This window comes from Alligator sinensis, unplaced genomic scaffold, assembly GCF_000455745.1.
Source record: "Alligator sinensis unplaced genomic scaffold, ASM45574v1 scaffold858_1, whole genome shotgun sequence".
NCBI lineage: Eukaryota > Metazoa > Chordata > Crocodylia > Alligatoridae > Alligator > Alligator sinensis.
The window spans coordinates 1,951,821-1,964,688 of NW_005842079.1; the positions used below are offsets into that span (position 1 = coordinate 1,951,821).

Below are 12,868 nucleotides of genomic sequence, written 5' to 3' on the forward strand. Positions count from 1 at the left end.
CTTGACCAATCTCATTGGTCAAGCAAGACCCATGCAATGTGCACCAGGAGCAGAAAGTCCCGGGGCTTTTCTTGGCTTTTTTTTTTTCCTTAAAGGGCCGGAGCCCCGGCAGTTGGGGCAGCCGTGAGAGGGATCGGGGTGCAGGGGAGGGCCCAGGGGGCTCGTGCACAGCCCCCCATGCAGCGTGGGGTAGTCAGGGGCAGCAGGGATTCCCACCCCCGCCCGGCAGCACCTGGTGAGCACCAGGGTTTTTTTTTTAAAGTACCAGGACCTGGGGCAGGCGGGGGCAGCCATGGCGAGGCTGGGGGAGTGAGCAGGGGTTGAGCGGGCTGGCAGGGGTCCCCCTATGGTCCCCTTCCTTCAGCCCTAGTACTTACCAGCTCAGAGTGGCTGCAGCTCCCTGCTGTAGCCACCAGGGACTGCCCGAATCAAAGCTCTCCGAATCTTTGCCAAAGATTCGGAGAGCACTGAATCGATTCGGACCTTTAAATTGATCCCGATTCGATTCAGATTTGGAGATTCGGCCACCAAATCGAGCTAAATCTCCTCCGAATCGAATCACCACCTGAAGGTTTGCACAGCCCTAGTTACCAAATATATGGCTCTCACATATCTCAAAAAATGAACCAGTTTGGTGCATTTTAGTTAAAAGATAGGATTATTACAGTGTTGGAAGTTTTATTGAACCAACACCTGAATATTTTCTCCTTGCTTTCCCCATAAGACTTGGCTTTTACGTACCAGCATATAACACTGCAGTCATTCCCCCTCCTTTACACCCCCACATCAATGATTCAGACAGCTAAGAGGTGGGAAAGGCTCAGAGTTAATCGGTCTTTTATGAAGTCTTTTATCAATAATGTATATTGCTGTTTTCTTCTCCTGCCTGTTACAGCAAGGGGTTAATGTTTTCAGATCTTGAGTTTAATGTCCCATTTTTAATAGTAATAGGCATGCAGCTTCAGTACAAGTCAAGGCAGTTACACCCATCTGCCAAAATAAAGGTGTGTCTGACAATCAGAGTTTCTCAAGTGCAGCTAACAAGCAACTCCAAGTCACTCTCTCTATCTTTCTCTCCACCCTCGAAAGGCCTTTAATCACAGCATCTTAGCAACAAGAAAAAGTTGCAACAGAGCTGAGAGACTAGAGGAAAATTCCACTTAATGTCAATCCATCATAGCTGTGAGAGTTTCTAAATTAACTGATCTTTCCCCATCGACCTCTCTCTCAACTTCTGTCCAGCTCTCTGTACTCTGGCATTGCAAATCCTGTGGGATGCCATTTTGTCAGGTTCCAAATATAGTGAAGACCTACTGTAACCCAACCCAGTTAATCCTACAACAGGTTTACCTAGTTAAACAACAAATTCCTGTATAGCTGATGCAGATAATCCTGAGATTGCCCCCCTCTACAACAAAGGTTACTTGCATATCATAAATGAAGATTCCTACAGTGAAGAAGCTACTCTGAAAGTGGCACAAATGTAAAACTACATACAAGCACAAAATGGCTGCAATTCTTTTCTGAATTCTAGTTATAAAGTTTTAGTATTTTAATTATTAATAGATACTTAAATTGGAATTACAACCATGTATGCATTTGTGTATAGTCCATGATTTTAGCATAAATAATTAATTTCATGTGTTATTTTCCCATGTTGCCCTAGTTTCAACTGTTGTTACATGCAACTAATAGTCTTTCCCTTGATAGTGGTATTTTATTTTGTATCAGAATTTGAAAATCAGTAGCAGAGAGTGCACCTAAAACTAAGAAAAAATTAGAACAGCATAATGTTTCAGTGGTAGCATTGTGCTGCCCCTGGAAACATGCTACTTTCCCTATGCCAGATCTGATACAATGACTCCAGGACCTTGATCATACATGTGGAAATGTATTTGAACAGCTATTGTGAGATAAACAATTGCACTTTAAATTGCACCTTACCTCTTTCCAAAATGATCTGTGTGTGTGAAGAAACCCATCTATGAGCTCTGTGCAAATGAATGAAGTAAGTCATGTCTGCAAACATTTGTACAGTGAGGGTTTAGGTCCACCTGTTTCTCCCTAGCTAGTGGCACGCCATGTTTGCCGAGGCAACTGGTTTAGTACATGCAGACAGGGAAGAATTGGCTACATCTGTGAAGTACAATTATCTATTGCATCATATTACAGTGTTATCACTGCAAGCTAACACAGAACATGTCACATTTTACATAGTGTTTTGAACTATAATATGCTTGAAAAAATGGAGATTTTATTAATGTACATGAAAGTGTACCAGTCTTTCTTAAGATCTTGGTAGTCTTGCTCTCACAGGCTGAGTTATAAGATTGCCAGCTAACCCAAGGTAACCAGCATACTTGTAAATGTGGGCGCTCTGCAAATGTTATTCCAGAATACAAATGTTTATGCTTCACCATAGGGAAAATTAACTTAAGGTTAAATGATCTAGTGCAGACTTATCCATGCAATTTTTCACACAATGAATTCCACAGGTTAACTGAATACTAATAAACGTGTTTTATAGCACTGAGAATTCCAAGTGGCCTGAAGGAATTAGGTGTTCAATTCTCAACCTTGGGCTCCTTCATAAAATCTGATGTCCTTTAACTACAGCAAGTGCTCTTTTGCTCTCAGATTACAAGACAGGATGGAAAGATAGATCATTTTCCACACTACGCTTCCTAAAGGAAGCTGTGAACTTGAGTAAAAATTATGCTTCCATTTGTTACTCTAGCTTGTCATAAACTGATTGCATCAGATCTTGCATGCAGGCAAGTGCTTTATTTTCACAGATACTTCTTTAAAAAGGATACAGAAGACAACAGCAGTCTCCTTGAGAGTATAGGGCCTGAAAGAACAGGAAGCTTCAGAGTATCAAGCCAGTGTCAAGCCCATCACCCTCCCAAGCGTCATAGTTTGACTGTAAATTGATTGGAAAGAAACAAGAACAGAATAAAAGGCTTTTACTCCTTACCAAGACAATGGAGACCTTGTACTGTAGTGTGGCTGCAGCAGGGGCTTCTACTGTGGAGGCAGCTGAGCTAGAGAAACCCATCCCCCCCCCACCTTCAAGCAATGACATCTTTGGTGTTAACAACTCTGTTACTGTGGCAACCAGACTGCTTTTGACAAAGACACTTTGACTGAAAGCAACATGTGGGAAACCAGAATCTTTATAAAGCACTGTGTAAGAAATGAATTCTTAACATGAAAAAATGAGAATTTTTAGTTTTTGGTAGAGATAAAATATTTCTAGTCCACAGATATGCAAATCAGGAGAACATTTTGGTAACTGACAATATATTATGCATTGCCTGTAAGCAAAACCCCACATAAGCAAAGTATGAAGTAGAATGAATATTAAAGAGTTCTTACTCTCAGGATACATGTGTGCTACACAGGTGTACAGGACTCAGTGTAAAACTAATGTCTCTGAGTCGCTTTACCTACTCACCTTTTTGTATGAATGGCTCACAGGTTGTGGTGCACCATTGCTAATTCACACTAAGACAAGCTACTAACAATAGCCAAAATTTAAGGGAAGGTAAGAGAAGAGCACACCAACTACTCTCTGCCTCTCTGAAAGATATCATCCCAGTTTGTATATTTTATCAGTACTCTCCAAGAGACATCCCATTTCCAAACATCATCCTTAGAATAAGGCATAATTCTGTCCACAACACTAGCTGACTCAAATCCCAAATGCAGCCTGAGGGCCTGTTACATAAATACTAACATATTCAAAACAGGAATGAGGAAAAAAAATATTTTTGGGAAAAGTCTTAAGTGGTGTCTGTTCTCCACGGGCCTAGAGAACAGTGCAACTTTGACAAGCTTTGGTTCCTGGACCGCTTCACCAGAGTGGATGACATGACATTTAAAGGTGATGCATTCAGTTTATTTTGCAAAGAGTCTGGCACAATTAAACATTTTAGGAATGTATCGATTTTATGTATTTTTTTTATTTGCTACTTCTCTCAAAACAGTTTTCATAAGTCTTGGTGTGTAATACCATATTGTAAAGATTCATGAATATGAAGCTCTAGCCTGATTTGCATGTAAAGCTAGGATGCTCTCCCCCTTTGGTTTCAAGTATTAAAATGCAAGAGTTATAGCTTAATCTCATTTACAGAGCTTTGAATAATTTTAAATATTTAGGAAGTCTGTGTAAAGTACCACATACCAGACAATGTATATGTTCTTGTCTAGAAAGACAAGAAGGCTAAGCAAGTAAAGAAGGTCTCCCAGTTCTCCAATTAAACAAATAGGTCATGCACTCTCCAGTTCCATGACTGGCCACATCTATGACACTTGCTTTTCACGAACACTGCCATGGACATTCCTGGAGTATTAGAACCTTTACAGTGACAGCTCAACACAATTTTACTGTGACAAAAGGAATAAGGACAGCTGAAGAACAATCATTTATTTGTCTTCCAAATATTTAACATGGTCCTAATGTTTGGCTTTTTTTAATTAGAAATTTCTTTAAGCTGTAAAAATCAGCAAAAATGGGAACACAGTTATCATCCCATAACACAAAACAATATATACATCACATTAGAAGTGACAGTTTTCCAGTGGTGAGTGGTCCTACAAAACATTTTGTGGTATGGAAGGTGCTACCTATATTTGAATGTATTTAATACACAATGGTTAACTTTCATTTCTCTTTAAATGATTCACTTTATATAAATTAAAAGATTTAATATTAAATATTCTATATAGGTAAACCATTTTTATCATCTGAGTGCCTCAGGTGCACATTGGCATTCAGTACTAACTACAGCAACACTTTTATAACCCGTGCTCCTTACCAATTTAACACAACAATGGTGGTCTTGCCCCACTTTTCTGCAGAGGTGTAGTTTTTAGTGCACTGTCAGGAAGACTCATTTTTCTTTCATACTCTTATCAATTATACTACACCATACCTCTGAGTGTGCTTTGAAGAAAAGATGGGCCTAAGCTTAGACATTCATGTGTGAATCCTATTTTCTTCAGTTTGTTGAAGGCTAGATCCCAGTCTGGGTGCCTCTACATGTGGTGTTAGCTTAAGTAACTAAAAGAAAAGTGCATTTGTGTAATAAATTAACATTTTTAAATTCTTGCTTGTAGTTTACTTGCACTGAAACTGATTTGCAAAATCCAGTTATCTGTAATGAGACTCCCAGCCAACGTGAATTAGTGAAGTCATGCTGGATATGATGGACATACACACTTATACACCTTGACATTGGCGCTAATATATATCTGTAACACTTTCTCAGAACTTCCAATCTGCATGAAGCCCCAGGAACACACCTTGATCTTCCTGAGCTGTATAAGTACATGAGTCTGGGTACAACTTGTTTCAGCTTGTTGACACGCTAGGGAAGTATATAAAAGGCACAGAAGGAGTAGCATCACAGCTAACTCGTTTTCCAAAGTATCTTCTCATTTTACAACATCCCTTTCCTGCCTATGGCTCCACTTCATAGTACAGATAAGTTGCATCCACCTGTAACAGCTCGAATATACAACTCTTCTATTCTTACAAAATCAAGGAAACCCATCAATTAGTTTTCAGTATTTAAAATAAGCAGCAGAGACCACTAGACTAACAAATTGATTCTAAGATGCAGAATGCCAGTTGACTGACAAAGTCCACTTTAATTTAGTTAATCAAGCCAAAACAATTGGTCTGGGAATCCCCTGAGAATGCAGCAGTTCCAGCCCAACTGCAAACAGCTAGGTGCTGAAGAATTCAGTCTCACAGTGACTCTCTGATTTAAAAGAGATTCTTGTAGTGACCCACTTTCCATCTACTGGATGTTTATTTTAAGTATTTCATACTTGTTTAGTAATCCTCCCGGGTCACAGCATTTAAGAATAAAGTCAAATATTGTCCGTATTGTAGGTGCTTCTCTATATACTGATGACAACCACTTAGCTGGAACATTCCTGAAGCATACTTGTTTCATTCAGTCTGTCTTATCCCATCATTGTGTTATTTTTTTTAGTGCTGGAGTTTGTTACATGTCACTATTTGTGATGCTGATTCTGGGTGTCCTGTGGCAATGAGACAAACTGGCAAGAAGAGAACACAAGCCTGAAAAAACAGGTAGATGAGATTAGACAGGACATTTCATTTTAAAGTCCTGAATTCCACTTGCAATACACAGTCCTTCAGAAGAAAAGGTGTAAACTGAGGCATCCTGTACACATTTCAATTCTGGTCATTATATTTTGCCTTCTTGATCATTCCACTTGCAGTTAACTCAGTACTGTTGTGCAGTTGGAACATTTCACTGGAAGTGGCTATACTTCATTGGTAATAGTAGTACTACTAGTTTTTACCATATCAAAAAACATGTTTGTGTTCTGTAACAAATGATCACATTAAAATAATTTTCACATTCTACAAGAAGGAAAGTTATTGACCTTTGATAGAGAAATACCAGCCTAAACATCCCAAGAAAACAGCAGAGAACCACTAGCAGGAGACTAAGTTTACATAATGCAATCACCTGAACAAATGCAGGGCTCTGTACTTCGTAACACTGATTCAGTGCTTTGTTCTCAGGGGTGTAAACTACATGTTCTGTGCAATCTGTAAATGCTGTCCTTATACATACTTCATTTGTACTTTGTACTCTTTTTATGAACCTTATCAACCTTTAGAAAATAAACCAAAGATAATTTTTTTTAAAGCACAAGTTATCTGCAACATAGATAATTCGATAGTTTAATTTTACATTGCGAAACTGTTCTGATATGAATTTAGGGCCTGCTATTGGAGGACAGGCTATATTGCCATTTTCTTATTGGACAATGTAATCTCAGTTTGACAAGAACAGAAAAAATAAGCAAGAAAAATAAGAATCCCAGGAAAAACTGTATTTAACTTTATAGCCCCATGCTTTGGAGCATGGCAGTTCCAGGTGGCCAAGCTGGAGTATATTAAACGTCTATTAACCTGTATTGTCAAATCCTGTTGATAATTTCAGAGGCAGAAGTTTTGGAAAAGAAACTTGCTAAAGCTGTGTTGTACCCTTTCTCTCCCTCCAAGCCCTGTGGAATTTTCAACTCATTTCTGTCTTGTCTCTTCAAACATTTATAAATCAAGTTTTAAACCTAAGACACAGGAACCCTATAAAGTATGCTCATTTTTGTGTTTTTCTGTTGCTTTTTTACTCTCATTCCACATATCTGTCTTGATATCAGTAACCAAAGTGCATTGCATTGCTAACACTAAGGAGTATTGGCCCTGGTCCGTCAGCTAGAAGGTGACAGCCTAACAATTCGTCATTGCCCGTTCCAGGCTAAAGACTACCTGTGAGAGAGCAAATCGATTCATATAACTGATTTATGTTGCCTTGACCTAGAACAGGGTTGGCTGACCAGAAAGATAAATGCAGCATGGCTTATGTGTGTGTATGCATGTGCTCAGAGAACAGTTTATATACAGCCACACAGATATTTAAACATTTTTTTCTAGTGTATCAGTACACTCACAAACCAGTGTCCTTTACCTTTTGGGAAATGCCAAGACTGCCACCAGGCTCAAACTAATCCTGTCTCTCCAGTTCCTGCACCTCTTGGGATGCATGTTTTCACCCTACTCACAGCACTAAGTCACAAGATATAATTTCCAGTCTGTAATGCAAACTTCACATCCACTTCCTGGAACATCCACACCAGCCCAGGAACTTAACACTGCAGGCACAGAGAACTTCCTTCCTCCCATTTGTTTTTCTTTTGATGCACAGACTCCAGTCTGTGACCCAATCCCACCATTCGGAGGGGGGGGGCGGCGTGCTGGTAGAACATGGAATGATTTTTATATTGACCATTCTCAGTGAAGTGCAGGGTTGAGGGAGCCCTACAATGGCCATCTACTTCAACCTCCTGCTCTGCAGCAGGAGAAAGCATACCTTGGATCTGTACGCACCATAGCTTGTCACAAGATCCTTCTGACTCCTATCATGAGAATCCCACTGGCCCAAAAGTAGTGTGTGTCAGAAACACAAGGTATGTTCAAGCTGACTGCAGTGCTAAGAATGGGAACGGAGGGCCAGATCCTAGTCCATCCATTAGGTGCCTGGGTGTAACCTTATTCCACTTTGAGTCTGAAAATTCATCAATGCACCCATTTTTGTAATGTGCTGTGATCTTAGCTTTAAAACTAAGTATAAAAAAGCAGAGGAAGAGGGTAACTGACACACCTTCTGTAGTAACAATTTTTAGGGGGCTGAGCAGGGTGGAAAAGGCACTTAATAGGCAGAGAAGGATTTGGTCCAAAATACAACCATTTTTCCCCAAAAACAGCCTCAACAAAGAAACTATAAATGGGGGACAAGCCGAGGAGAAAAACACAAAAATGCAAGAATGCTTATGACATTACTTTACAGTTGTGTTTGGGTCAGTTATCAAAAGGAATTTGGGTTGATTCTACCTGGAAGAGTGGGGAAGGGGGAGGGAGGGGAAAGACCAATGTCCAGCAGATCAGTTGTTTATCCCTCCACCTTCTAATCCAACCATTCTTACTGTTTGGAAACACTGCTGTACAGCCAAAATGTCATTGTACTTATAAGCAAGCGGCCAGAAAAGAGATTTTCTGGACTATGGCAGCAGTGTATGTGGCATTTCAATCTAATGGAAACAAAGCTGACAGCATTTTTTAAAAGCGTGTAACAAATCACAATGCCAAGCGAAGTAAATCAAGCCACATAATACTTCAGAAAAATAACCAAAAGCACTGTTAGAGCCCTGCGGTATCTTAGAGAGGCTGCCTTGTGTTTTCCCAATCCAAAATGATTAGTGAAATTCTAACTAGTTCCAATTACAAGCATGGACTAAAGGAGACAGCAGGGACCTCCCAATTACTATATGTAGTGCTTGACTGACACATGACTCTGTAGATGAATGTTTCTGCCTGTTCAATCCCTTTCCTCTTGAGTGCCTCAGTTAAAATTCCTTCCACTGAATAATTTTTGGCCAGATCTAGGCTGTGCTGGCTTTGTTCCCCCATGAAAGAAAACCTGCCATCAGAAAGCAAAGCCATCTGCCAAGTTAGAGACAGCTTTGATGGGCAAGTTTGGTGGCAGACGGAACTCACTGTTGATCAAGCTCCACCTTCGGCACTAAGAGGATTTTTGTTTTTGTTCAGAAGGACTTGGTTCCAGGAAAAAGACAGCTTAGTGCTGGAAGCCTGTGGGTTAGTGTACACAGATATTTAGGTATAAAGTGTGTACACAAGTAAACCCCTGAAAAATTCCCATCTTCTCCCTCCCTTGCCAGTTTTTGGCTCCTTACACAACAAGCAGTTCATTTACATATAATTTAATATTTACATTTCTCTTTACCTTAGATGATTACCTGTCAAAAAACATGTTTACTTTTTTAATAGTACATCTGCACCTACAGTTTATTTCTACCAGTGTGACAGTTACATCAATAAGTCATGACAACAGGGGTTTTAAAACTGCAGACGGAGGAGAAAGCATGCAACGAAGTGAGAGTGCTTCCTACCAAAGAGAACAAACCACCTGCTGCCTAAAAGTTGAGCTTCTAACCAAAACAAGTTTCCAAATGTCCTCTAGCTTCTCCACAGCTGGTTTGTTCAGATCAGTTTTTCTGAAGTCCAAACTCAAGCAAATGAAGGATCTGCATTGCATATACAGGATTCTCATCTAATAATGACAGCAACCTCCATTAACTCATTTTTACTTTTGTAAGTCTCTTACAAAGATGTAGGTAAAGATCTTTCCACTCAGGTTAACTAAATTAGTACCTCTGTTGCAGTGTTTTCTTCTTCAACTGCCTTTTGCAAGTGTGGCTGCTTCTCTCTGAGCCACTAGCAGATTTAACTGCACATTTTTTTTATTCAGCACAGAGAGCCATAACAATAAAAACGATATGCATCCAATAAAGCACCATCTGCTATTTACAGTCTCCAGGAATTTAGATATCTTAACACCTTTCTGGCCATTCCAACAGACATTTAATTGGAACTTCACAACAGGACTCCAGCAATATATCACATACATAGGATAGGACTAAAGGATCTGATGCCCCACGTATCTTGTTACTGTAAGGATTAAGAGGTTTTTTTCAGCATCATTTTTGAGGTTATGGAACATCCAGGCCTAATGTTTCAGTTCCTTCCTCCATCATTAGTTCATTGGGCAAAGGCCAGTCTGTGGAAGCACAGAACCTTTAACTTGTTGAATTTCTGCTCTGAAAACTCAGTATTTTAAAGAAGTATCTATATACCCAAGGACAGGGTATTATATAATTGCACAGCCACAAGAATTGGCATTGGAATTTCTCTGTTGATGAAGAACTATACTTTACAATAGAGGAAATTTTAAATACAAGTCTTTCTCATGACTGCATAGAAAACCTTGAGACTATTAACCAAGTGTAAAGCAATTCAGTTAGGCCTGCTGCAGAATGCAGACACATTGAAACAGCTCTGAAAGTTAAATGTTCATTTTAATGGACGAAGTCTAAAAATTAGATTGACATGTTATTACCATGGACTGACTCACTGCTGACTGGATATTTCTCTCTCAGCCCCAAACTGCTTCCCACACCTATCTGCACGTCAGAAGTCCCAATACTCCCACATCAACTTGCCAATATCTCTAGCCCCATCCTTTCAAACTTCCGGAAGTCAGCTATGCATTATCGGTATAGAAATTGGTGTGATAAAAACAACTGAAGACGTGGCACTGTGCAAATTTGTTTCCATGTTATTTTACGGTCACATTTCAGCACTGATTGTATTATGTCTTTTCACATTTAATCCATTAAGCCTCCTTTTCAGTAAATCAAGCTGCTGAATACTTCTAGTCTGCCATATCAGAGGACTGAAGAATGCATGAAACCTGCTGTAGAATTCAGGTCTAGCTGGCTACAGATGAGGCCTTGTCTATACTTTGACAGGTCATGCAGTCAATTACTAACAGATTTTTCTTACTTTGCCAATACATGCAGGATATAGGGCTGGGGAAGGAAAAGTGTGGTTGACATTTTCTAGACATTCTAGTTATACTTCAGGTAGGAGTACAGTAGTACTGAGCCCCAAGGCAGTTCGCATGACTAGTGTTTCAATCTGCTTACAGACTCAGCAAGACAGGTCTGTACTGGCTCACATTTGAAAGATTAACTTTGCCACTGTCAGACCCAAAACCTTAATTTGAAAAGCTTAAATAATGCAGAAACTGGTTGATCAGCCCAATGGTTGCAAGCAAGTTTTTCCTTGTTCATTTAAAGGCTTCTTGTCACCAAACTGTGTTCCCCTTGGGCAAGGGGGTAAATGCATTTGTTGTGATCTGATACATGGAACCTCTTTTAATAGGTTCTACCCTTATGGAAGTACAGGAGGATTCACTCCTATACCCTGAAGTTCCTATTAACTGCCAGAAAAACTACCTAAACTAATAGTTGAAAGAAAAAAGGGGGAAAAAAACCCCAAAAACCTCTCTTAAGCATTTGTTAAGACCTACCTTTCATCATCTTTTCAACTCCCCAAACCCAGGATCCAGACTGACTTTAGGTGCTCTTTTTTTGGTATGCTTTTAAAAAAAAAAAGCAATTTGAGACATATCCCAATACATTAAAAACTTCCTGATGAGACGTATTATACTGCATACAATTCTGAAACAGTTTCATGTTTGCCCACTGTAGAGTATCCATATTTGAAATGCTGGCTAACTTACAGAGGAAGGTTTTTTTTAGTCCAGGCAAAAAAAAAAGCAGAACAATTTTACAATTGAAAGTGGTTATAGAACTTCACTCAGGAACAGTCTGAAAAAAAGCTCTTGGGATTGAACCAAAATGCAGCTAATGAGTTCTGCTCTCACTAACAGTAAACATTCACATGTTCAAGAATTTCCAATACACCTGGGGAATGCATCAATAGACAAGATGGCTTTTATAGGACTTTAAAAAAAGGAACTTTGGCCTCAAAATCATCTAAAAGGTAAAAAATAGCCCACATACCTTTAAAGCACATTTCTGCCCTGTCACCTTGTTAAAACACTCCATTACTTTGCCATTAATGCCCAAGCCTAGCACCCGTTTGGAGAGTTTGTAGTCATCTGTAACTGCGTGTTTTTTTATTTCTAGCCTGACGTGGGCAGCTCCCCCAGGGATGGGCTTCACATTGCTTTTGCTGTCCACATGACCTTCTGGCTGGGGCTCCTGCTTGCCCTCACTTTGTTCCATGTCAGGGAGAACGTGGAGGTAATGGAAGTAGTCACCAGATCCCCAGTTTATCTTCAATAAGGTCCTCTCTGTTCAGCAGATCAAGGCAAGTGCAAAGAGTCCATTTGTTGGAAATTCACTCAAAACTGCCCTGAATAAAAATGTAAATGAATCTTAGAAACATACATGGGGCAATTAAATTCTACTGTCACAGGCATCCCCCTCCCCACCTTCTCATATTTCATGTGTGGCAAGACCGGCTTCCGAAAGACAAAAAAGTGGGTCCTACCTACTAAAGCATGTGAACAATCTGCATTGAATCTGTACGCAAGTGATAGTCTGTTGTTATTACCCAGTGTCTGTGCTCCAGTACTGCCTGGAAGACCATGTGTGGGCCACGACCCCTAGGTGTTGAGAACTATACAAACACAGAAAATAATAGTCCTTGCTTCAAAGTGCTTGCAGTCACTATTATCGAACATTGCTCTGAATATCAGGCTTGCAGTGACTCCAAAGCCTGACGTTGCTCAATGAAGTCTAGGCCTTAACAAGACCTGGACTGAAAGAAGTACCTGGTGCACAGACTCAGCACTGGGGCCAGGGACAGGAGGAGGACCTAACCCCAGGGAAGAGGTTACCTAGCCTGCCTTATGCATGGGCTGGAGGAAGA

The 12,868-nt window shown here is 40.0% G+C and overlaps 1 protein-coding gene across 5 annotated transcripts in view; it reads right to left on the reverse strand.

Annotated features, from left to right (window-relative positions):
* MAPKAPK3 (mitogen-activated protein kinase-activated protein kinase 3) overlaps window positions 1-12,868 on the reverse strand; it is an 83,129-nt gene that overhangs the window by 69,942 nt on the left and 319 nt on the right. For 2 of the 5 annotated variants that reach the window (XR_003094104.1, XM_006023758.2), the window contains exon 2: window positions 11,995-12,349. Coding sequence is in view for 4 of the 5 variants with exons in the window: in XM_006023758.2 (XP_006023820.1) it covers window positions 11,995-12,219 (225 nt within the window). In the remaining variant the exon portion in view is untranslated. Of the gene's footprint in view, window positions 1-11,994; window positions 12,350-12,868 lie in introns of those variants that run through there. The other 3 variants (XM_025204359.1, XM_006023759.2, XM_025204358.1) reach the window with 3 other exon arrangements.